General features: G+C 49.4%; 1 protein-coding gene across 1 annotated transcript in view; it reads left to right on the top strand.

Moving 5' to 3' along the window:
- The first annotated feature begins 8348 nt into the window (after positions 1–8348).
- The window catches only part of LOC132571689 (zinc finger protein 157-like), a 36446-nt gene continuing 19355 nt past the window's right edge, over positions 8349–25439 (top strand). The window contains exons 1-4 of the mRNA XM_060238482.1: positions 8349–8438; positions 9571–9676; positions 20411–20533; positions 21207–21401. Coding sequence (XP_060094465.1) covers positions 8349–8438; positions 9571–9676; positions 20411–20533; positions 21207–21401 — 514 coding nt within the window. The remainder of the gene's footprint in view (positions 8439–9570; positions 9677–20410; positions 20534–21206; positions 21402–25439) is intronic.

Genomic DNA, 25439 nt, shown 5'->3' with positions numbered 1-25439 from the left:
TTCTTGGGGAGAGGGGAGGGGTCACCACAACAGACACCCTGTGAGGTGGGTGGGGCTGAGAGAGCTCTCACAGCAGCTGCCCTTTCAAGGACAGAGGCTCAGAGCGGCCTACAATCTTTTCCCTTCCTCCCCCACAACAGACACCCTGTGAGGTGGGTGGGGCTGAGAGGGCTCTCCCAGCAGCTGCCCTTTCAGGGACGGAGGCTCAGAGCGGCCTACAATCTTTTTTCCCTTCCTCCCCCACAACAGACACCCTGTGAGGTGGGTGGGGCTGAGAGGGCTCTCCCAGCAGCTGCCCTTTCAGGGACGGAGGCTCAGAGCGGCCTACAATCTTTTTTCCCTTCCTCCCCCACAACAGACACCCTGTGAGGTGGGTGGGGCTGAGAGGGCTCTCACAGCAGCTGCCCTTTCAAGGACAGAGGCTCAGAGCGGCCTACAATCTCCTTTGGCAAACCACCACGTCAAAAGTCTGCCATGAAAACAACCACCCCAGAGTCGGAAACGACTGGTGCTTGCACAGGGGACTACCTTACCTTCACTTTTTAATGGTCTCCCTTATTCCCTATGGGCAAGGCTAATTTCCATCATTCCCTATGGGTAAGCGTGGTCTCCATTATTCCCTGCATACTCTCTTGGAAATCATGAATAGTCTGTGGGCAGTCGCTGTCCTTAGTTTTACTGTGTGCCTTTTGAGGGTCTATTGCCCGGGTTTGAGCAAGCAAAAAACGGAGGGAGGAGGGTGGGGGGCCAAATCCAGCCTCCTTCCCCAGGGCTCTTGTCCCCTCCCCCTCCAAGAAATGCTGCTTAAAACTCCCAGGTGGTCGCCCTCCAGCCGCAGTTGAGGTCCTGCGATTTAGCTCTGCGTGCCCTGGAACATTTAGTAATCCACAGTCGTCTATTTGAAGAAGAGCATCCTCTAAGAATACCTAACCCACCCCACCCCCCCAAGTGAGTTTTAGGGTCCCTCTTCAACTCGGTTCAGAGCGGTAAAAAGCTGCAGTACTGCCGTCGGAGGCCTCTGCTCACTACCTGAGTTCGATCCCAGCAGAAGCTGGGTTTTCAGGTAGCCGGCTCGAGGTTGACTCAGCCTTCCATCCTTCCGAGGTCGGTCAAATGAGCCCCCAGCTTGCTGGGGGGGGGGGGAATATAGAGGACTGGGGAAGGCATTGGCAAACCACCCCTTAAAAAGTCTGCCGTGAAAAAGTCGTGAAAGCAACATCCCCCCAGAATCGAAAAACGACTGGTGTTTGCACAGGGGGACTACCATGAACATGTGAAACTGCCTTATACTGAATCAGACCCTCGGTCCATCTAGTCAGTATTGTCTACACAGACTGGCGGCGGCTCTCCAGGGTCTCAGCCGAGGTTTTTCACACCTATTTGCCTGGACCCTTTTTAGTTGGAGATGCCCGGGATTGAACCTGGGACCTTCTGCTTAACCAGCAGACGCTCTGCCGCTGAGCCACCGTCCCTCCTTGACCTTTTTTACAACTCGGCGGATGAATTCTGGGGTAGGTCGGACCCAGCTTCAGCCTTCTTTTCCTGAGATGGCCGCGGGATCCTCCTGTAGCGGAGTGACTCCCGAGCAGCCCCATTGACCTGCATAGCGCATCGGTTCCTCCTGGAGAGGACAGGGCACGTTCTGCATGCGTCTGCAGCGCCGAACGGGTTAAACTGACCGAGCCGTCTGCTAGAGAGGCTCAGCGAGGTGTGGGGCGGGGAGGAGGGTTTGCTGCTGAATGGGGAGAGGGGACAGGGAGAGCGATGCTCCCGCAGGGAGAAATCTTGCAGCCGGAACCCAGGAAAGTTTCTTTAGAGGTGAGTCTTTCTTGGGGAGAGGGGAGGGGTCACCTTTAAGATCTAGGGAGGGAGGCTGAGTTTCTTCTGCCCAGTGGGTTTGCATAGGGTTGGAGGGCCAATTCCAGGAGTTTTGGGGTGTGGACGACCCGAAAGGGCCGGTTTGGGGAAGGAAAGGAAAGGTCCCCTGTGCAAGCCCCGGTCGTTTCCGATTCTGGAGTGACGTTGCTTTCACAACGTTTTCACGGCAGACTTTTTACGGGGTGGTTTGCCGTTGCCTCCCCCAGTCGTCTACGCTTTCCCCCCAGCAAGCTGGGGACTCCTTTTACTGACCTCGGAAAGATGGACGGCTGAGTCGACCTGGAGCCAGCTACTTGAACCCAGCTTCCGCTAGGATCGAACTCCGACTGCAGTACTGCAGCTTTAACACTCTGCGCCACGGGGCTCTTTTGTATGCTAGGAAAGGAAAGGTCCCCTGTGCAAGCACCAGTTGTTTCCGATTCTGGAGTGACGTTGCTTTCACAACATTTTCACGGCAGACTTTTTAACGGGGTGGTTTGCCATTGCATTCTCCAGTCATCTACACTTTCTCCCCTCCCCAGCAAGCTGGGGACTCATTTGACCGACCTCGGAAGGATGGAAGGCTGAGTCAACCTCGAACTGGCTATCTGAAAACCCAGCTTCCGCCGGGAATCGAACTCAGGTCGTGTGAGCAGAGCTTAGGAAAAGAGTCACGGGGCTCATTTCGTTTGGGGAAGGGAGGGCCCGAAATGGAAACGCGCCATGGAGTCCCTCCCCCTGCAAAGTACAGCCATTTCCTCCCGGGAACGGATCTGTCATATCTGGAGTTAGGTTGATCCCAGTAAGCAGCCGTGTTGGTCTGAAGCAATAGAAGAAACCAGTAGACAAGTGGACCTTTAAGAATAAAACTTTGTTGGACCTAAAGGTGCACTTGTCTGCTGCTTTGTTCTGGAGTTAGGTTGTCATTCTGGGAGAAATTCAGGCCCCACTTGGAGGTGCCCCCCCCCTTGCTGAGCACCAGTTTTGCAGGGCTATCCAATCAGAATCTGGGGGGCGGGTAATCCAGGTCTTTCAGTGCCAGGAAGGTGAAACGAGCAAACCAGATGTTCTGTCGCTGGTCATTTGAATCCCCAAACAAACAAAAACTGGTCTTTTCCAGTTGGAACAATAAGAAAGGGCTTGTGGGGGGGGGGAGGAAAGTTTCTCCTGGCGGAAGGGATCTTTCTTATCTGGAGTTGCAGAGACTTTTCTGTTGGGATTACAAATGGAAAAATTTCCAAAAGAAGATAGAACTTTAATTTGGTACTTGCTCTCAGCTGCTAGGACATTGTATGCGCAGTTGTGGAAGCAAGAAAAAATACCAGAGAAATGGGATTGGATCGTGAAAGTTTTATCGTGGAGTGAGATGGACAAACTAACAAGAACTCTAAGAGTGGAAGAAATTTAGAGGATATATAGAGAAAGAGTGGAATGTAAAAAGACATTGGACAATTCTTTTTTTTTTTAATTTTTCTTTATTATACACCAAAGTGAAAACCACAAAGACACAAAAGAAAAAAGAAACACATAATAAAAAAGACAAACACATACAATTCTTTAATAATGATTAACACATACAATTCTTTAATAATGATTATGAGAAAAAGGTAGAATATGAATTTTAATGGTTATAGTTAAAGGTACCTTTATAAGTGAATTTCAAGTATATAACTTCGGCGGGAGTCTAGTAACGGAGGGAGGGGGGACTGGAAAATATCATATGGGTTAGGGATAGTAATGATATAAATAGATATTGTTACCATATGTTATCAATAAAATTGTTTAAACACTCTCTTATCTGGAGTTGGGTTGCAATTCTGGGAGAAATTCAGACCCGACCTGGTGTCAACCCACCATTGGGCTCCAGTTTTGCACCTCCATACAATCAGATTTTTTCTCCAGGAGAGCTGATCCCTGATCTCCTTGTGCTGGAGGCGAGCTGTGATTGTGGAGGGGCTTCAGGCCCCACCTGGAGGTTGGCAACCCTGTTTAATGAGCATCAGTCTTTGCACTGCCATATCATCAGAATTTGGGGTTTGTGTGGGAGGGCAATAACCAGTGTCTTTCAGTACAAGGAACGTGAAATGAGCAAAACCGATGTTCTGTTGCTGGTCTTTTTAATCTCCGAACAAACAAACAAAAAGGTGGTCTTTTCCATTCGGAAGAGTAAGAAGGGGTTTGGGGGAGGGGAAGGGAACTCCTGCCTGTATTGGAATCAGCCGCAGTCCCATCGTTTTGACCCTGGTGCCTTCCCACTGTGGGGCCGGGACTGTAGACACGAAGCTAAGCAAAGCTTTGCAAAGTAGACTCGAATGCATTACAATCACCACATGATTTCCGCAGCTCACATGGCAGAGCCAGCTGTAACAGGATGCCAAATTCTCCTTCCTGCACTTGGGGATTTGAGGGGGAGGAAAAGCATAACCACCACCACCACCCAGTAACACAACAGGGAGAAACACAAGGGCACTGTCACAGGAGATGTGAGTTCAGATTCCGCTAAGGCACCAATGGCCCATCCAGTCCAACACTCTGTGTCACATAAGAACATAAGAGAAGCCCTGTTGGATCAGGCCAATGGCCCATCCAGTCCAACACTCTGTGTCACAGAAGAACATAAGAGAAGCCATGTTGGATCAGGCCAATGGCCCATCCAGTCCAACACTCTGTGTCACATAAGAACATAAGAGAAGCCCTGTTGGATCAGGCCAGTGGCCCATCCAGTCCAACATTCTGTGTCACAGAAGAACATAAGAGAAGCCCTGTTGGATCAGGCCAGTGGCCCATCCAGTCCAACATTCTGTGTCACAGAAAAACATAAGAGAAGCCATGTTGGATCAGGCCAATGGCCCATCCAGTCCAACACTCTGAGTCACATAAGAACATAAGAGAAGCCCTGTTGGATCAGGCCAGTGGCCCATCCACTCCAGAACTCTGTGTCACATAAGAACATAAGAGAAGCCATGTTGGATCAGGCCAATGGCCCATCCAGTCCAACACTCTGTGTCACAGAAGAACATAAGAGAAGCCATGTTGGATCAGGCCAGTGGCCCATCCAGTCCAACATTCTGTGTCACAGAAGAACATAAGAGAAGCCATGTTGGATCAGGCCAATGGCCCATCCAGTCCAACACTCTGTGTCACATAAGAACATAAGAGAAGCCCTGTTGGATCAGGCCAGTGGCCCATCCAGTCCAACATTCTGTGTCACATAAGAACATAAGAGAAACCCTGTTGGATCAGGCCAGTGGCCCATCCAGTCCAACATTCTGTGTCACAGAAGAACATAAGAGAAGCCATGTTGGATCAGGCCAATGGCCCATCCAGTCCAACACTCTGAGTCACATAAGAACATAAGAGAAGCCCTGTTGGATCAGGCCAGTGGCCCATCCACTCCAGAACTCTGTGTCACATAAGAACATAAGAGAAGCCATGTTGGATCAGGCGAATGGCCCCTCCAGTCCAACACTCTGTGTCACATAAGAACATAAGAGAAGCCGTGTTGGATCAGGCCAGTGGCCCCTCCAGTCCAACACTCTGTGTCACAGAAGAACATAAGAGAAGCCATGTTGGATCAGGCCAATGGCCCATCCAGTCCAACACTCTGTGTCACATAAGAACATAGGAGAAGCCATGTTGGATCAGGCCAATGGCCCATCCGGTTCAACACTCTGTGTCACATAAGCACATAAGAGAAGCCATGTTGGATCAGGCCAGTGGCCCATCCAGTCCAACACTCTGTATCACATAAGAACATAAGAGAAGCCCTGTTGGATCAGGCCAGTGGCCCATCCAGTCCAACACTCTGTGTCACATAAGAGAAGCCCTGTTGGATCAGGCCAGTGGCCCATCCAGTCCAACACTCTTTGTCACATAAGAACATAAGAGAAGCCATGTTGGATCAGGCCAATGGCCCTTCCAGTCCAACACTCTGAGTCACATAAGAACATAAGAGAAGCCATGTTGGATCAGGCCAATGGCCCATCCAGTCCAACACTCTGTGTCACAGAAGAACATAAGAGAAGCCATGTTGGATCAGGCCAGTGGCCCATCCAGTCCAACATTCTGTGTCACAGAAGAACATAGGAGAAGCCATGTTGGATGAGGCCAATGGCCCATCCAGTCCAACACTCTGTGTCACATAAGAACATAAGAGAAGCCCTGTTGGATCAGGCCAGTGGCCCATCCAGTCCAACATTCTGTGTCACATAAGAACATAAGAGAAGCCCTGTTGGATCAGGCCAGTGGCCCATCCAGTCCAACATTCTGTGTCACAGAAGAACATAAGAGAAGCCATGTTGGATCAGGCCAATGGCCCATCCAGTCCAACACTCTGAGTCACATAAGAACATAAGAGAAGCCCTGTTGGATCAGGCCAGTGGCCCATCCACTCCAGAACTCTGTGTCACATAAGAACATAAGAGAAGCCATGTTGGATCAGGCCAATGGCCCCTCCAGTCCAACACTCTGTGTCACATAAGAACATAAGAGAAGCCGTGTTGGATCAGGCCAGTGGCCCCTCCAGTCCAACACTCTGTGTCACAGAAGAACATAAGAGAAGCCATGTTGGATCAGGCCAATGGCCCATCCAGTCCAACACTCTGTGTCACATAAGAACATAAGAGAAGCCATGTTGGATCAGGCCAATGGCCCATCCGGTTCAACACTCTGTGTCACATAAGCACATAAGAGAAGCCATGTTGGATCAGGCCAGTGGCCCATCCAGTCCAACACTCTGTATCACATAAGAACATAAGAGAAGCCCTGTTGGATCAGGCCAGTGGCCCATCCAGTCCAACACTCTGTGTCACATAAGAGAAGCCCTGTTGGATCAGGCCAGTGGCCCATCCAGTCCAACACTCTTTGTCACATAAGAACATAAGAGAAGCCATGTTGGATCAGGCCAATGGCCCTTCCAGTCCAACACTCTGAGTCACATAAGAACATAAGAGAAGCCATGTTGGATCAGGCCAATGGCCCATCCAGTTCAACACTTTGTGTCACATAAGAACATAAGAGAAGCCCTGTTGGATCAGGCCAATGGCCCATCCAGTCCAACGCTCTGTGTCACATAAGAACATAAGAGAAGCCATGTTAGATCAGGCCGATGGCCCATCCAGTCCAACACTCAGTGTCACATAAGAACATAAGAGAAGCTAAATTATCTAAAAAACTATTGTTGCATATCATTACAGTAGCTAGAATGCTATATGCTAAATATTGGAAAGTCCCTAAAATACCTGATAGGAATGAATTTTTACTCAAGGTTTTAGAAGCCGCCGAACTGGATGCACTAACGATGAGATTAAGGGGGGTAACCTACAGGATTGTAAAAAAACATGGGATCCACTGTATCTATGGATAAATAGTATGGGAATTGACACGAGGAACTTGAAATGGTGTTTTGGATCTACCCTTCCAGCTCAGTTCCACTGAGGAATCGCTCTAACGGTCAGGAAGTTCTTCCTAATGTTGAGCCGGAAACTCTTTTGATTTAATTTCAACCCATTGGTTCTGGTCCTGCCTTCTGGGGTCACAAAAAACACCATCCTCTAGAGGACAGCCCTTCAAGTACTTGAAGAAGGTGATCATATCACCTCTCAGCCGCCTCCTCTCCAGGCTAAACATGCCCAGCTCTTTCAACCTTTCATCATAGGACTTGGTCTCCAGATCCCTCACCATCTTTGTTGCCTTACTCTGGACCCGTTCCAGCTTCTCTATATCCTTCTTAAAACGTGGTGCCCGAAACTGAACACAATACTCCAGGTGAGGTCTTACCAGAGCAGAGTAAAGCGATACCATCACATCACGTGATTTGGACACAACACAAAAGTTCTAACATAGGATTAAGTTTTAAAATACATCAATTTACAACATTTAAACAATAAACCAGTAAAAACAGTAAAACAAAGCCATTTACCAAAGTACCATACTACAGCCTTCTATTCGAAATTTTCAAGTACCGATCAGTTGTAGGCCAACCGGAAGAGGACTGTCTTACAGGCCCTGCGGAACTGCCCAAGCTCCCGCAGGGCCCTCACCTCTTCCGGCAGCTGGTTCCACCAGCAAGGGGCTGTGATTGAAAAGGCCCTGTCTCTGGTCGACTTAAGTCGGGCCTCCTTTGGCCTGGGGATTGCAAGCAGGTTTTGAGAACTCGATCTCAGCACTCTCTGGGGAACATGTGGGGAGAGACGGTCCCTAAGGTAGGCAGGTCCTAGGCCATATAGGGCTTTAAAGGTAATAACCAGCACCTTGTACCGAACTCGGTATATTATTGGCAGCCAGTGCAGTCCCCAGAGCCCCAGCTGGACGTGCTCCCATCTAGGAAGCCCTAATAGCAGCCGGGCAGCGACATTTTGCACTAGCTGCAACTTCCGGGTTTGGCACAGGGGCAGCCCCATGTAGAGGGCATTACAGTAGTCCAACCTCGAGGTGACCATTGCCAGATCGTCATGCTCCAGGAAAGGGGCCAACTGCCTCGCCCGCCTAAGATGAAAGAATGCGGACTAATCCATGGCAGCACATGCCAGTTCAGTATTGAATTAGGCCATATGAGCGCTAATCGCAAGACAGAGATACTGGTAAGAGCCAGACAGAGATACTTAACTTTCCCAAAGAACCATGGAGGCATATCTAGAATACTGTGGTTTGTAATATAGAAAAATGATATTCAACCAGGTCTACAAACTGCAAGGAGCACTTTTGTTCTGGTCCACCAGGGCAATTCCCTTGTGTCTCCTGAACATACCAAGGCTGGTGAGGTTCAGTGGTATCCTTCCAGTATTTTTAATATCCAATGTGACTCTCTGTGACTCTCCTTCCCCTCCAGAGAGAAGCGTCTCTTCATAACCGAGTGACTGAAGGCATCTTTACAAAGTCAGAGGTGGCCCAACAGAAGGGGGGAAAGATGGAAGAGCAGAACCCAGAAGGACCTGGGACTGGCAAGACTGCAAGAAAAGACCCCCTTCCCACCCCAGCTGCGAGTGGCGTTGAATTCTGGGAAACCTCAGTGCCAGATATCTGTTATCAGCTCCCTGCAATCTCAGATGTTCATTGCCGACGCTTCCAGCAATTCCGCTACCATGAGGCCAATGGGCCCCGAGAGGTTTGCAGCCAGCTCCATGGACTTTGCAGCCAGTGGCTGGAGCCGGAGAGGCACACCAAGAAGCAGATCCTGGACCTGGTGATCCTGGAGCAGTTCCTGACTCTCCTGCCCCAGGAAATGCAGTGCTGGGTCAGAGGATGTGGGCCGGAGACCAGTTCCCAGGCGGTGGCCCTGGCCGAAGGTTTCCTCCTGGGTCAGGCAGAGGAGAAGAGGCAGGCAGAACAGGTAAGGGGATTTCCTCTAGATCAGGGGTGGCCAATGGTAGCTCTCCAGATGTTTTTGCCTACAACTCCTATCAGCCCCAGCCATTGGCCATGCTGGCTGGGGCTGATGGAATTTGTAGGCAAAAAAACATCTGGAGAGCTACCGTAGATAGATAGGTCCAATTCAAGCAACAATATTTGACTTTATTCCTGTCAGACATCTGTCCAAGTGTTAATCATCCAAATGGGAGATTTCACAGCCTCCTTCGGCAGCTTCTACTAGAGAACTTATTATCCCTCCAGCTCTGCTGCTGGGAGGGTGCAGAGTCTGGGAGTGGGGCAGGATCCATTCCTGAGTCTCCCTTCCATCCCATCTCTTTCCGCTCTCCCTTGCTGCTCTTTCAGATGTTGGGGTCATCCTTGAAGATGGTCCCTGAGGCAGGAGGAGCTCCTTCTGAGGAAGTCCAGAGAGCGCAAGTTACGGAGCGTGCCCAAGATTCCCCCTCCCGTGGTAAGGACTCTTCATGCTTGGGTGGATTTGGGGCATGCTCTGATTTGGACGGGTGGAGATTTCTGGGCAGGAAAGAAAATGAAATACTTCTTCATACAACACTGTCAAGCATCGATATTTCCCAATAATCAGTCTTACGTTATTGAATCAAAAGTTGCTTTATTGTAGAAACTCCATAGCTTTGCCAAGGACAGAATCCTTGGAAGCAATGACGTACACAGACTTAGTTACTTTATAGGCTAGCTTCAAAGGATAACATACAGATGCAATTTGAGTCACGGGTTCCAAGGTTACTACAAAGTATCTCTTTTATGACTAAGGAATGTAGGTTAATAAAAACATCTCCCTTTCTCACACTTTCTCTGCAAGTAGATAAGACCTGTCTGTGTGAATCTGGGGGAGAGGCACATCACACTGTTACCAGCAAGGCTAACCTAAACATTTTTGGGCCAGATGGATTTATTATTGTCCTTCGGTTGTAAAAGAAGGGGGGAGCAGGAGAACTTGGTATCCTGCTCTTTGTCTGGGGGACTGTAATGTACGCTTGAGTTAATTTGCACCACTTCACCTCTGTCGGAGCGGGAGTAGCAGAGTGAGGGAGATGACTTGCCCGACACAGGGCTTCAGGAAAGAAAATCAGGCAGACACGTGCAACTAGTGCCAAAAGGTGTATTAACATATATACACAACAAGTGCTCTCTTGTGCAGTCTATACAATATCACCTCCACGGACAAAGTGCTTCGCCTAACCACCATCTCACAGGGAGAGACCTGTGTGATGCACACACAGATCATATATAGTCCAAGCAGCCAATCCTGGCCGTGCTGACTCAGCAGATTGCATCACTTGGCTTCTGCCGGCTCAAGCCGGTCTGCTGATCAGGTCACTGTGACCTAGCCTGGCAGCTAGATCACCAGCTGTCATGCTGTAGCTGTCAGACTGGGTTTATGTAGATTCTTGCTCCAACACACCTCCTAATCTATTTAAACCCAGTGCACCAAAACACTTTACACAGTTTACATACATGTCCACCAGCAACATTACAGTTCATATTTACGTAGCTCGGAACCCTTTCCGGAATTCGTTCAGGAACTCATCATGATTGTAAAACACATCATCGTGTTCCTGTTCAGCCAGCTCTTTCAGACGCTTGGCTTCAGCCTCCTTCTCCCTTGCCTCGCACTCTGCCACCCAGGCTTTCCATTTCTTAGCCTTTTCTTTTAATATTTCCTCAAATCCGGGTGGGTCTGGATTGACAGTCAGAGTGACATAGGGACACTTGTACCTAGCGGGACGTTGGCCTTTGGTGGACCTGGCAGACACCCGTGGCCCTGTGCTTGGACCAGCTTTGTCTTCTTCGGGTTGCTCTGTTCCCACCTCCTGGGCTGGTTGCTCTGCCCCTGTAATTGGGTGTTGAACCTCCTGACTCTCACACTTTACCTCCAGTTCCTGCATTTGAGGCTCTGCCTCCTGACTCTGCTCGTCAGGCTCTGTGCCAGCATTCGGCTCACCTTCTCCAGCCCCACTGGGTGCCACCTCCTGGGCTGGAGTTCTGGGCTGCGCTCCAACATCGTTATCGCTACTTGGCAGCAGGACAAATTGTTTCTGCAAGGAGTGCAACCTTGGCCAGCTGCTTTCTTCATTGAACTGGGCACTCTTATTAAGTGTTATCTTGCTTTTGCTATTGCAGAAACGATAACACCTGGCCCTTGGCTTGTAGCCCAGAAAAATTAGGCTCTCTGCCCGGACATCCCCCTCCCCGCTACTCGTGGAGTGGATGCCAACCCGAGCCCGTGACCCAAAGACTTTTAAAGAACTCAAATCTGGGGTCTTGTTCAACAGTAACCTGTAAGGCACATTTTTCACAGTATTACACCAAACCCTATTTTGCAAAAAAACAGCTGCATGTATGGTTTCTGCCCAATAGGTCATTGGCAGTTGTGCATCCTCTAACATGCAATACATCACATTCTGCAATACAGCCCCATGCCCATTTTCTCGGGGCGTTGCCGGGTTCGTCAGACGGTGGGCAATGTCCTTGTTCTCCAGCCAACGTTTCATCTGGTTAGATAAGAATTCCCCCCCTCTGTCGGTTTGTACAGCCAGGAGATTAACCCCTAATTGTCTCTCCACTGCTTTGACCCACTTGGTGAATGTCTTATACACCTCAGACTTATGCACCATGGTGAAAACCCACGCGTACCTCGTGTGGTCGTCGGTGGCCACCAAGCAGTATCTCCTCCCCGACAGACTCTTTGGCAACGGGCCAATAACGTCTAAATGGACTAGTTCCAGGGCTCGTGTGCTTTCCCTTGAGCTTTCTTTAGCAACAGCACACGCCTTGCTTTTGGTCTTCTTGCAGACCTGGCAATCCAAGTAACATTTGCAAGGATTTACTTTCAAACTAGGCACAAGCTCCAGGGTTTTCTTTAACGCCCTAAATCCGCAGTGCCCAAGTCTCCTATGGAGCAAATGTATACAATTATTGTGCACAGGCTCATTCGACACCTGAGCCACCTGGGCACAATCACTCTGGACCACATACAGTTTACCTTCCCTCTTTCCTGTCACAAGCAACTTTCCCCCACCTCCCAGGATTTTGCAGCAGGTTTTCTCAAATCTCACCTGGTATCCCTGGTCAAACAGTGTGCTAACACTCAACAGGTTAGACTGCAGTGAGGGTACATACAACACATTTTGCAACATACATTTCAGTGCAGGAAATTCCACATTGCCTGAGCAAACAGAATTGGCAGTGGTCCCGTCAGCCAATCTCACATACTTATGCTCAGGACTGTCAATGTTTTTCAACAACTCCTTCTCGCAGCAGAGATGGCTCGTTGCCCCGGAGTCTAAAATCCAAGCAGACCCTGTGCTCTCTACTGCAGACGTGACCAGCCGGGTTGCTTCCTCACACGGGCTGGCGGTCCTCCGCTCTCGCCGCACACGCCCCCGCCTCTTCACCCTCTCAGGGCAAGCTCGGAGCAGGTGCTGCGACGACCCGCATCCATAGCAGCGACGGACTGCAAACGCAGTCGGCTCCACTTCCTCCACCTTCGGACGCCTGCCAGCAGCAAAAGCTGGCTCATTCTTGGCTGTCTTCCCGGACACACCGATAACAGCACGCTGCCCGGCCGACACCCCCGGACAGCTCACGGCCGCAATTCTCTCTTGGAAGTCAAGCAGGTGGGCACAGACGTATTCCATGGTCAGGGTCGCTACGTCCACCGTCTCCAGAGAAGTTATCAGGGGAGTGTACTCAGGTGGCAACGACGACAGCAAAATGTACACTCTGTCGTCTGGAGCTACAGTCTTGCCTCTTGCCTCCAGCTCAACGAAACAGTCCGTTAGCCGTTTGATGTGATCTTTCACACACCCTCCAGCCGGCATAACGGTGCGGAACATCCTCCTTGTCAAGGCCATGAGGGAACCAGCAGTGGTGCTAACATGCACCGCACTCAACGCGTCCCAGGCAGCCTTGGGAGTGTCCTTCCCTCGCACATAAACCAGCTGGTCATCTCCTATAGATAGCACTATGTTGGCCAGTGCCTTATCCGATAACACAGTCTCGGCAGGAGATAAGTCAGCAGGGGGGTTACTCACGAACAGCCATTGCCCTTCACGCTTGAGGTAGTGTTGCATTCTCAGGCTCCACACCGCGTAGTTGGCTGAGGTGAGCTTCTCAACGGCTACTCCAAGCTGTTGCTGAGCCATCGTGCCGACTCCTCCTCACAGCTGGCTGCCGACGTCCCTCTGGCTCTCAAACAGAGAACGGTGGTGCTTCTGTGTCCTTCACCGGCGTTCCTCGCCTCCGGCTCTTTCCAAACTCACAGTCAGCTCAACTCTCAACTCTCTCCTCCGCGCAGCGGAACCGCCCTGGGCCCATAACCCTGTCGGAGCGGGAGTAGCAGAGTGAGGGAGATGACTTGCCCGACACAGGGCTTCAGGAAAGAAAATCAGGCAGACACGTGCAACTAGTGCCAAAAGGTGTATTAACATATATACACAACAAGTGCTCTCTTGTGCAGTCTATACAATATCACCTCCACGGACAAAGTGCTTCGCCTAACCACCATCTCACAGGGAGAGACCTGTGTGATGCACACACAGATCATATATAGTCCAAGCAGCCAATCCTGGCCGTGCTGACTCAGCAGATTGCATCACTTGGCTTCTGCCGGCTCAAGCCGGTCTGCTGATCAGGTCACTGTGACCTAGCCTGGCAGCTAGATCACCAGCTGTCATGCTGTAGCTGTCAGACTGGGTTTATGTAGATTCTTGCTCCAACTAACTGTGATGCCTCTATAAAGAGATTGGAGAAATGGATGGAGGGCAGTTTCTCCAATTGATTTAGGTATTGCTTTCTCACCTTCCATCCACATGAGGACTCAAGGTGGCTCAAAAGAAAAGAAGAAGAAGAAGATATTGGATTTATATCCCACCCTCCACTCCGAAGAGTGTTAGAGCAGCTCACAATCTCCTTTCCCTTCCTCCCCCACAACAGACACCCTGTGAGGTGGGTAGGGCTGAGAGGGCTCTCACAGCAGCTACCCTTTCAAGGACAGAGTCTCAGAGCAACCTACAATCTCCTTTCCCTTCCTCCCCCACAACAGACACCCTGTGAGGTGGGTGGGGCTGAGAGGGCTCTCACAGTAGCTGCCCTTTCAAGGACAGAGGCTCAGAGCGACCTACAATCTCCTTTACCTTCCTCCCCCACAACAGACACCCTGTGAGATGGTTGGGGCTGGAGAGGGTTCTCACAGCAGCTGCCCTTTCAAGGACAGAGGCTCAGAGCGGCCTACAATCTCCTTTAACTTATCCCCCCCACAACAGACACCCTGTGAGGTGGGTGGGGCTGAGAGGGCTCTCACAGCAGCTGCCCTTTCAAGGACAGAGGCTCAGAGCAGCCTACAATCTCCTTTCCCTTCCTCCCCCACAACAGACACCCTGTGAGGTGGGTGGGGCTGAGAGGGCTCTCACAGCAGCTGCCCTTTCAAGGACAGAGGCTCAGAGCAGCCTACAATCTCCTTTCCCTTCCTCCCCCACATCAGACACCCTGTGAGATGTGAGGGGCTGAGAGAGCTCTGACAGAAGCTGCCCTTTCAAGGACGACTCTTGCGAGAGCTATAGCTAACCCAAGGCCATTCCAGCAGGTGCAAGCGGACGAGTGGGGGAATCAAACCTGGTTCTTCCAGATAAGAGTCCGCACACTTCGCCACTACACCAAATTGGTGACCAACCTCAGCAGAGCTATTCAGCCTGGTGAATAAAGGCAGTCTTTCCGGGGCAGCAGAACTCCGAAAGCCAGTTCCCAGGGGAAAAATTGACTTCTATTCCTGTGCTGAAAGGATATCTGGTGGGCTGCAATGGGAAATTGGCTTTGCACCCCCCAAGACCTTGGTGGGGGGAGCGGGGGTTGAGAAGGTCTCAGGACAGATGTGGTGTCGTCCTGATGTTACATCTGGCTGATAACCTGGTTGTGATATTAGCATTCCATGAGATACTCTGAAAACACATTCCTAGATCTCTTGAGTGTCCAGATGGGGTCAGGTCACGTCTGGGCAGAACGTGACATCATTCCCATCCTTCTCTTTCCCTCCCTCCAGGCCAAATAGAGAAGTCTGAAATATGTTGGCAGCATTTCTAATTCCTGAGGCTCTTCGGTACCGGGTGCTTCTCTTCTCGTCTGCCTCTCCCAGAATTTAGTAAAAAGTGTTGAAAACTTTGTCGAGTTCACACTAGCCCAAGTTTCACAACCCTAGGAATGGGGTGCGTGAAGCAGGGAAGAAACAAACGGACACCCTTCCTTCCTCCTTTGTCCCAGTAACAGGCAGTGAACAGTTGCTGTTGAGCCGTCATCTTTCCGGAGGTGTGGAAACAGCTGCAGTCCAGGTAGGAGAGATGAGCAGGGGAGGACAACCTGGGTCCCTCCTCCTTTCTCAGGGCGGCTTTTGCTCCTGCAGTTTCCACAAGGTGTCCAGGCAAGAGATCCTTTGAACCCCGTTTATTTTACCCATCCCAAGTCTTACATCCTGTATCTGCCCAGTGTTCATTATCGGCCTGGCGTGATCTCTGAAGAGGAGGGAATCTTCTTTTTCTTTCAGGTTACTTTCAGGTTTCTTTCAGGTTACTTTTTCCTTTGAGGAGGTGTCCGTCTGTTTCACGGAGGCAGAGTGGGCCCTGCTGGATCCAGACCAAAGAGCTCTCCACAGGGAAGTCATGATGGAGAACTATGGACATGTGGCCTTTCTGGGTAAGGATCTTTCCTAGGTGTCAATGGCTGCCATTGTAAGGAGGCATGGATCCAAATATTGAATAGCAAAACGCCATTTTGAGGCCTGTCCTACTTGGGGAGGGGCTCTGTGGAAGAGCATGTTAGGCATGCAGAAGGTCTCAGGTTCAGTCCCCGGCATCTCTAGTTCAAAGGACTGGGTAGGAGAAGAAGAAGAATGTATTGGATTTATATCCTGCCCTCCACTCTGAAGAGTCTCAAGAGCGGCTCACAATCTCCGGGTTTGATTCCCCACTCCTCCACTTGCACCTGCTAGCATGGCGTTGGGTCAGCCATAGCTCTGGCAGAGGTTGTCCTGGAAAGGGCAGCTGCTGTGAGAGCCCTCTCAGCCCCACCCACCTCACAGGGTGTCTGTTGTGGGGGAGGAAGGGAAAGAAGATTGTAGGCCGCTCTGAGCCTCTGTCCTTGAAAGGGTAGCTGCTGTGAGAGCCCTCTCAGCCCCACCCACTTCACAGGGTGTCTGTTGTGGGGGAGGAAGGGAAGGGAGATCGTAGGCCGCTCTGAGCCTCTATCCTTGAAAGGGCAGCTGCTGTGAGAGCCCTCTCCAGCCCCACCCACCTCACAGGGTGTCTGTTGTGAAGGAGGAAGGTAAAGGAGATTGTAGGCCGCTCTGAGCCTCTGTCCTTGAAAGGGCAGCTGCTGTGAGAGCCCTCTCCAGCCCCACCCACCTCACAGGGTGTCTTTTGTGAAGGAGGAAGGGAAAGGAGATTGTAGGCCGCTCTGAGCCTCTGTCCTTGAAAGGGCAGCTGCTGTGAGAGCCCTCTCCAGCCCCACCCACCTCACAGGGTGTCTGTTGTGAAGGAGGAAGGGAAAAGAGATTGTAGGCAGCTCTGAGCCTCTGTCCTTGAAAGGGCAGCTGCTGTGAGAGCCCTCTCAGCCTCACCCACCTCACAGGGTGTCTGTTGTGGGGAAGGAAGGGAAAAGAAAATGTAGGCAGCTCTGAGCCTCTGTCCTTGAAAGGGCAGCTGCTGTGAGAGCCCTCTCCAGCCCCACCCACCTCACAGGGTGTCTGTTGTGGGGGAGGAAGGGAAAGGAGATTGTGAGCTGCTCTGAGACTCTTCGGAGTGGTGGGCGGGATATAAATCCAATATCTCCTTCTTCTTAAAAACAGTTGCAGTGGCTTAAGAATTCAACAGCCGCTAGCTGTTTTTCACTCTCTTCCTCCCTCATGTGACTAGAAAATTGGGGGTTCTGAAGCTGGTGTTACGATGCCATGTGGTTGTTCAGATTTCAGGCTTTCAGCCTTGGCATTTTAAACGGTTTCACAGAATTTATATGTATCGGTGTATTTGTCGTGAGCAGTCTTGGGCCCGCTTGCAGGAACGCAGGTATAGAAGCTTAATAAATAAATAAGTAATGCAGATCCATTTAAATATATAAATGTAAAGGTTTGTTAAGGGTTTAAAAACAGAACATCGCTAAACAGCACAGTTTCTGCAGTCCGGCAACAGAAAAATAAGAAAAGCTAACTGTTCCATCTAATGGAACGGAGTCGGAGTCCAAGGGCACCTTTAAGGTCTAACTAGAGTTTCATTCAGGGTGTGACCTTTTGTGTGCTTGCACACCTCGTCAGACAAAATGGAATGAGACTTACCAGTCCGTACCTACAACGCAGAGGGTGAACAGCAAATGAGCACGCAAGCATGCAATGTAATGAAACATTTTAATAGATGCAAACAGGAATCACCTGCAGAGTTTATAACTATGACCGTTTTCGCACACAGCTCGCCTCGCAGTCACAATCCTGTTCCCTCCGCAGCGTCTGGTCGGATTTCCCACCATCTGCGCCGAAGTTACAGGAAGTGCCGCACTTTTGCGTAGCAAATGTAAACCGCTAAAACCTAGTTTACGTTTGCTACGCAAAAGCCGCGGCACTTCCTGTAACTCCGGCGCAGATGGTGGGAAAGCCGACAGACGCTGCGGAGGGAACAGGATTGTGACTGCAAGGTGAGCTGTGTGAGAAAACGGTGTATCTTTCTATGGAGGCCCAGGTCACAGCGGCTCCTTGGTCCGCCTTTTATCACCTGTGGCAGATCAGGCAGCTAGTACCATACTTATCCCCCCAAGACCTGGCCACAGTGACCCATGCAATTTTATTTATTTATTTTTCACATTTATATCCCGCCTTCCCCGCCGAAGCAGGTTGAGGGCGGCTCACATCATCATAGTACCAACAAGAAAACAGTAAAAACAATCACAAGTCCATCGAAATTAAAACAGGTTACAATTTAAAACGATTAGTACAGTTTTAAAACATAAGAACATAAGAAAAGCCATGTTGGATCAGGCCAATGGCCCATCCAGTCCAACACTCTGTGTCACACAGTGGCAAAAAACAACAGTTTGGTGCTAACTTCATGCCATTCTTTGGCGGTGTTGGGCATCTACACATTTTGGTCGAAGGCCATTTGAAATAGTGTTATTTTGCAGGTCTTGCGGAACTGGGCAAGGTCCCGCAAGGCTCTTAACGTCATCTGGGAGTTGGTTCCACCAGTGGGGGGCCGCAATAGAGAAGGCACTTTCTCTAGTAGCCTTCAATTTCGCCTCCCTCGGCCCGGGGATTACTAATAGGTTGTGTGATCCGGATCTAAGTACTCTCTGGGGAATATATGGGGAGAGACGGTTCCTAAGGTAGGCAGGACCTCGGCCATATGGGGCTTTACTTCCAGGCTAGTTTACTGTAACTTGCTGTATGCTGGCTTGCCCTTGAAACTGATCTGGAAACTGCAGCGGGTACAGAACGCGGCAGCTCGCTTACTGACTGCATCACCTGTACAGGTGAGCATACGGCCAGTGCTCCGCAGCCTACACTGGCTGCCTATAGAATACCGGATCCAATTCAAGGTGTTAGTTTTGACTTTTAAAGCCTTACACGGCCTGGGACCAACATACCCTATGGGACCATCTCTTCCCATATATGCGGGGAGGGATGGTGGCTCAGTGGTAGAGCATCTGCTTGGGAAGCAGAAGGTCCCAGGTTCAATCCCTGGCATCTCCAAAAAAGGGTCCAGGCAAATAGGTGTGAAAAACCTCAGCTTGAGACCCTGGAGAGCCGCTGCCAGTCTGAGAAGACAATACTGACTTTGATGGACCCAGGGTCTGATTCAGTATAAGGCAGCTTCGTATGTTCATATGTTGTTCATATGCCCCGGTGGTCGCTTCATTCAGCCTCCCAAAATAGGTTGACTGTCCCTAGCCCAAGAGATGCCCGTCCTGCCTCTACCAGGGCCTTTTCGGTCATGGCCCCAGCCTGGTGGAATCAGCTCCCTATGGAGATCCGGGCCCTACCTGGCTTGTTAGCCTTTCGTAGGGCCTGTAAAACAGAGCTGTTCCGCCAGGTTTTTGGATGAGGCGGCGGGTATCTATCCATTCAGTCGGTCGGTCGGCCGGCATCCCCTACCATACTATCTTACTGCACTGATCTGCTGTACTGTCCTGCTGTACCATCTTAGTATACTGTCTTGCTGGACCATCCTGCTGTACTGTTACTGAATATTGAAATTGGTTTTATTGTGTGATGTTATTGTTTTATTTATGATTTGTATCCCGCCCTTTTCACCAAGGTGGCTCAGGGCGGCTCACAACACACGAAATCCGACATAACAATATTAAGTTTAGGCATTTACACAGTTAAAAACATTTAAAATATAAAAACATTAAAACAAAGCAGAAGTCTAATAGAGCTACACTTAGTTTCCTATGCCGGTTAGTTATAGGCCAGCCGGAAGAGGGTTGTCTTACAGGCCCTGCGGAACTGAGCAAGGTCCCGCAGGGCCCTCACCTCTTCCGGCAGCTGGTTCCACCAGGAAGGGGCCATTACAGAGAAAGCCCTATCCCTGGTAGATTGCAGGCGGGCTTCCTTTGGCCCTTTGTGATTTTATTATTTATGATGTACTCCGCTCTGAGCCCCCATGTGGGAATGTCTGGCATATAAATATAAATATAATAATAATAATAATAATAGTTTAGATAAAATGGTGGGAGGAAGCAAGGCAAATAAATGTGTCAGGTGTGTCAACAGCTACCCATCTGGTCTATCTAATGCATGAAATACCTGGTATTAGATGGTACCTCCTCTTGCAATGTAAGTCTTCCAGCAGCATCCTAAGTTATTCTACATAAAACCATTCACTGCGATGAAGCAAGAAAATACCAAGGCATAGCAGTGTGAAATGAGCATAAAACCAGCATGGCTTCCCTCTGGTCTATACCCATATTATTCTACTTTTTTTCTCTTCTCCCACCGACAAGTCAGACCAGGTTACCCAGTAATATCAACCCCATAGGAAATAAGGTTCTCTATTCGCCTTATACTGGTTGGAATTGAGGGCTTTGATCTTGACCACGGTTCCATCCTTTTAGAAGGATTTTTAGTCTTGAAATTCTTTCCTTTCCCATTTAAGAATGATCTTTGTCTCTCTCTCTCTCTGTCTCTGTCAAGAAGCCAGAAATAGAAGAGAGACTACGGTGGAGACAGACAGCAGCCTTCCATCCAAAGAAAGGCCGGATAGTTCCACAAAGGGAACCCAAGAGCATATTTCCTTGCTGGATAATCCGGCCACGAGTGAGTACGATTCATGGTTTTGTCAAAGGAACAGGGCAGGAATAGCCATGGGGGATTTCTCATTCACTTCTGAACAACATTTGGTTTGGAATCCTCATACAGCCCACTGGATAAGGAAGCGGGGAGGCCTTTTGGAGGCTCAGAAACTCCTTCTGGGCAAGAGCTCAGCTGTGGCTTGAGAGAAGTATGCTATGTTCCCTCTAAGCTGCAGAGCTTCGTGAGCAAAAATTCTACTTTGTGAGCTACTGGCATTAAAGCGGTGAGCCACATAGGTTGACTGACCCTGGCCCAAGAGATGCCTCTACCAGGGCCTTTTCGGCCATGGCCCCAGCCTGGTGGAATCAGCTCCCTATGGAGATCTAAGCTCCCTATGGAGATCCAAGTTTGCTGCATAAACTGATGTGCTCTGGGGTCATCTGAGCTAAGGCAATAATGGGTGAGCTGGAGGCTAAAGATCTGTGAGGTAGCTCACGCCAACTCAGCTTAGAGGGAACACTGGAGGTGAGGTGTCCTTAAATACTAGATACTCTGGGGGAAGGTAGAGGGGTGGTTAAGATCAGCCAAGCTGGACAAGGCCAAAGGGCCATCAGTCCTTTCCTACTGTAGTTATATAGATAGCTTTGGACCTTACCAACCCTCTCAGGTGCTAACAGGATCCCTCTCTTTATTCCAGGAGAGGATGATCAACAGAATGAGGAGGGTGAGGAATTTGATCAGCGAATGCCAGATAGAGGTAAAAATGAAGACTTGAAAGAAAACATCAGGAATCGAGGCAGGCCTAAAGGGGGAAAAGGCAGCCGTAGGAGCAAGAAGAGAGATGGCAGTCAGGGTAATGTAAATTTTCCAAAGCACAGGATAGTGAAGGCAAGTAAATCCACTCAGTGTAGAAAGAACTTCAGAAAGAGATCACAGCATCTAGTCCACGAAAGAATATACCGAGGTGAAAAACCTTTTGAATGCTCAGAGTGTGGAAGGAGATTCAGACGGAAAGGCAATCTTCAGGCGCACCATAGAACACACACAGGTGAGAAACCTTTTCAGTGCTCAGAGTGTGGAAAGAGATTCAATCAGAGACCCAGTCTTCAGTCACACCAAAGAACCCACACAGGGGAGAGACCTTTTGAATGCTCAGTGTGTGGAAAGAGATTCAGTCAGAGTGGCCATCTTCAGACGCACCAAAGAACCCACACAGGGGAGAGACCTTTTCAGTGCTCAGAGTGTGGAAAGAGATTCAATCAGAGGCCCAGTCTTCAGTCACACAAAAGAACCCACACAGGGGAGAAACCCTTTGAATGCTCAGAGTGCGGAAGGGGATTCAGTCAGAGGAGCAGTCTTCAACAGCACCTAAGAACCCACACAGGGGAGAAACCTTTTGAATGCTTAGAATGCGGAAAGAAATTCAGTCAGTGTGGCCATCTTCGACAGCACCTGAAAACCCACATAGGGGAAAAACCTTTCGAATGCTCCAAGTGTGAAAAAAGATTCAGTCAGCGTCGTGTTCTTCAACAGCACCAAAGAACCCACACATAGAAAAACCTTTTGAATGCTTAGAGTGTAGAGAGAAATTCAGTTTGAGTGGTAGTCTTCAAGTGTACTGAAGAACACACATGGGAGAACCCCCTGTGAATGTTTAGTGTGTGGAGAGAGATTCAGGTTCAGTGGCCATCTTCAATATCATTAGAGATCCCAAAGGAGAGTCCAGTAGTACCTAAGAACCCCATGGGAGAAATATTTTGAGTGCTCAGAGTGTGGAAAGAGATTGAGCAGTCTTCGGTGGGATTAGAGGTCCTACACAGAGGAAGAGCCTTTTGAATGCCCAAAGTTGGAGTTACGCTCCACATGGAAATCTTTTACAGCATCTAAGAACCCACAGGAGAAACCATGGAACTGCTTAGATCATGAAAAGAGCCTTTCTCTTGTTCCACAACTAAAAGACAACCTTAGCCTATAGAAAGCACTGAAATGGTATAGAACGCTTGAATCTACACAGGAATCTTACTCTGAGGACGGGTGAGCTCTGGCCATTGAAGGAGATGATCCGGTCACAATCTCCTTTAGCAACAGGATTTATTTGGGTTGAAAGGAAAATTTGTGTCCCCCTCCCTTTTCTTCACAAGGTACTTCAGACCTTCACAAGGTACTTCATAGGCTGATTTCGCATTAGCCTTTGCTCCAGCGCTGTGTTTCCCCCGGGGCAGGTGTTGATTTCCGCATATCTTGACCCGGGGCGGCAGTTTGACCCACCTCCAAAGCGGTGTCGCCCCGCATTTAGGAGATGGGCAAAATGTGAGAAGTTTATTTTTGATGTGGTTTCAGGGCTCGAAATTTATGTGCGGAACTCACGCCAATGCGCTGTCAAACTTCTTGCATCAGTAGGACACACCCACATAACTCCACGCCCATGATTCCGCCCAGTTATTTTGTCATACTTCCTTAATTTTACTCTCTTTGAAAATGATCCAATATTTTCCTGAGATAGAGTAGGGTTTTTTTAAAACAAATCACGTTTCACGTTACAACGCAAAAAAATATAAAACGATGTAACGCAATTTTCTTTTACTGAATACATCCCTTGCTTCTACCCACCCCAATTCTTTATGGTATTCCACGTGATTTTGATTATGTGTCATTGCATTGTGATTACTTTCTTCCCCCCTCCGATAAAAATCACTCCTATTATAAGGGTTTGTAGAATCTTTTGGGCTCAAGTGCCGTGTTCTACTGGAGAAAGTTTTCCTTACAGACGTTTCGTTCTCAGCTGCTGAGAACGAAACGTCTGGAAGGAAAACTTTCTCCAGTAGAACACGGCACTTGAGCCCGAAAGATTCTACAAACCCTAATGATGTTACCAGCCGTGAAAACCTGAAATCTTTGATAACTCCTATTATAATTTTTTTCAAATAAGATTGTTACAACGCAACTAAATAAATAGCGATGTTACACGAACTACTTTAAAGATGCGTGATTGCCACCTTTATCGACCCCCCCCCCCGTATGGCCTCAAACGGGAACGGGAATTTGATTATGTTTATAGGTTTATATTTTTGATAGGTTGGGGAAACTTTCTCCCTTAACGCCTCTGCATAAATCTCCCCCACACACACACACACACCACACCTTCATGCATCTGTTTGTAATTTGTTATAGCTTTTAATGGAAAACTGTGTGCTTAACATTCAGTGTGTGTGGATAAAAATGGTGGATCTCCGACTCAGATTTCCCGGGGCTTAGATAACCTGCCAATGGCAGGGCGAAAGGAAAACATGTGACTTTGCCAGTATTATGCCTCTGGCATTACGTTGCACACAAACAAAGATGATCGTGTTGTAACGCGAACACGCATGCGTGTAAAAAAATAAAAGGGAAACATATGAGGGAGGAGAAAATTGCTACAATTGTGGGGGAAACTGCGGGAGCAGCAGTAATGCGGAATCAGAACACACGGAACAGATTGGGAATTGAATCCGGGAGAAATCCTCTAGTGCAGAATCAGGAAATCACACCCGCATGGAACAACCTCGGAGCGAAAGGGAGGCAAACGCCAAATGCGGAATCAGCCATATTTTATTTTCTGTGCTTTGTGTATTTTCAATGTGTCCTAGGTTAGTGTGGCATGTCTTTTGCCAATTGTGTTTGAAGTTCTAAATAAATCCTCTTGCAGATGTGTGAGATTCTCACCTGGAGAAAATGGCTGCTTTTGAGGGTGGATTCCGTGACTTTATCAACCTAAATCGCTGCAAGGTTAGGCTGTGGGAGATTGGCTGAGAGCAAACAAACTACAGCTAATCCAGGAACAGAGCAAGGTAACGTCGGTTGGGAAGATGGAGATCTTGAATGCCTTTATGCTCCCCACTTCTGATGGAGTTCGGCTGGCTTTTGCTGACTTAATTGGGAGCCTTGGCGGTTCCGTCGGGCCCAAGAGTACTGCTGTAGTAGCAAGTTCACACCTCTGCAAATAATGATTCTTCCCAATTCAGCCTAGCCCGTAAGATAGCTCATGTAATAAATACAGCCTTTTAAATGTTTTTTTTTTAAAAACAGCATTCTAAAGATGTGTAAAGTTGAAATGTTATTGCGCTAACACCTGTGTGTAAGCGTTTATGTGACCTTGAAGGAAGTTAATTCCATGGTATCATTCCTCCCAATGAAGAAGAAGAAGACTGCAGATTTATACCCCACCCTTCTCTCTGAATCAGAGACTCAGAGCGGCCTACAATCTCCTTTCCCTTCCTCCCCCACAACAGACACCCTGTGAGGTGGGTGGGGCTGGAGAGGGCTCCCACAGCAGCTGCCCTTTCAAGGACAGAGGCTCAGAGCAGCCTACAATCTCCTTTCCCTTCCTCCCCACAACAGACACCCTGTGAGGTGGGTGGGGCTGGAGAGGGCTCTCACAGCAGCTGCCCTTTCAAGGACAGAGGCTCAGAGCGGCCTACAATCTCCTTTCCCTTCCTCCCCACAACAGACACCCTGTGAGGTGGATGGGGCTAAGAGGGCTTTCACAGCAGCTGCCCTTTCAAGGACAGAGGCTCAGAGCGACCTCCTTTCCCTTCCTCCCCCACAATAGACCCCCTGTGAGGTGGGTGGGGCTGGAGAGGGCTCTCACAGCAGCTGCCCTTTCAAGGGCCTCTGCCAGAGCTATGGCTGACCCAAGGCCATTCCAGCAGCTGCAAGTGGAGGAGTGGGGAATCAAACCCGGCTCTTAAGAGTCCGCACACTTAACCACACCAAGCTGGCTCACCAATGATTGTATGCTGTCACAGCTGTGTCACTGAAGGCCAGCTGTGATAGATTTGTTCTGTGCTCCTGAGGCTGGGAGGAAGCGTGGGCTGGAGTTTTTAAAAATTGAGCTTCGCCTTCACTTCGGGGAGGCCTTCCTGAAGGAGACCCGTGTGGCCGAACGGTCACA

The sequence above is a fragment of the Heteronotia binoei genome, chromosome 5 (genome assembly GCF_032191835.1).
Source record: "Heteronotia binoei isolate CCM8104 ecotype False Entrance Well chromosome 5, APGP_CSIRO_Hbin_v1, whole genome shotgun sequence".
Classification (NCBI taxonomy): Eukaryota; Metazoa; Chordata; class Lepidosauria; order Squamata; family Gekkonidae; genus Heteronotia; species Heteronotia binoei.
The sequence above is the reverse complement of the archived record's forward strand: the minus strand, read 5'-3'. Positions and strand labels throughout refer to the sequence as shown.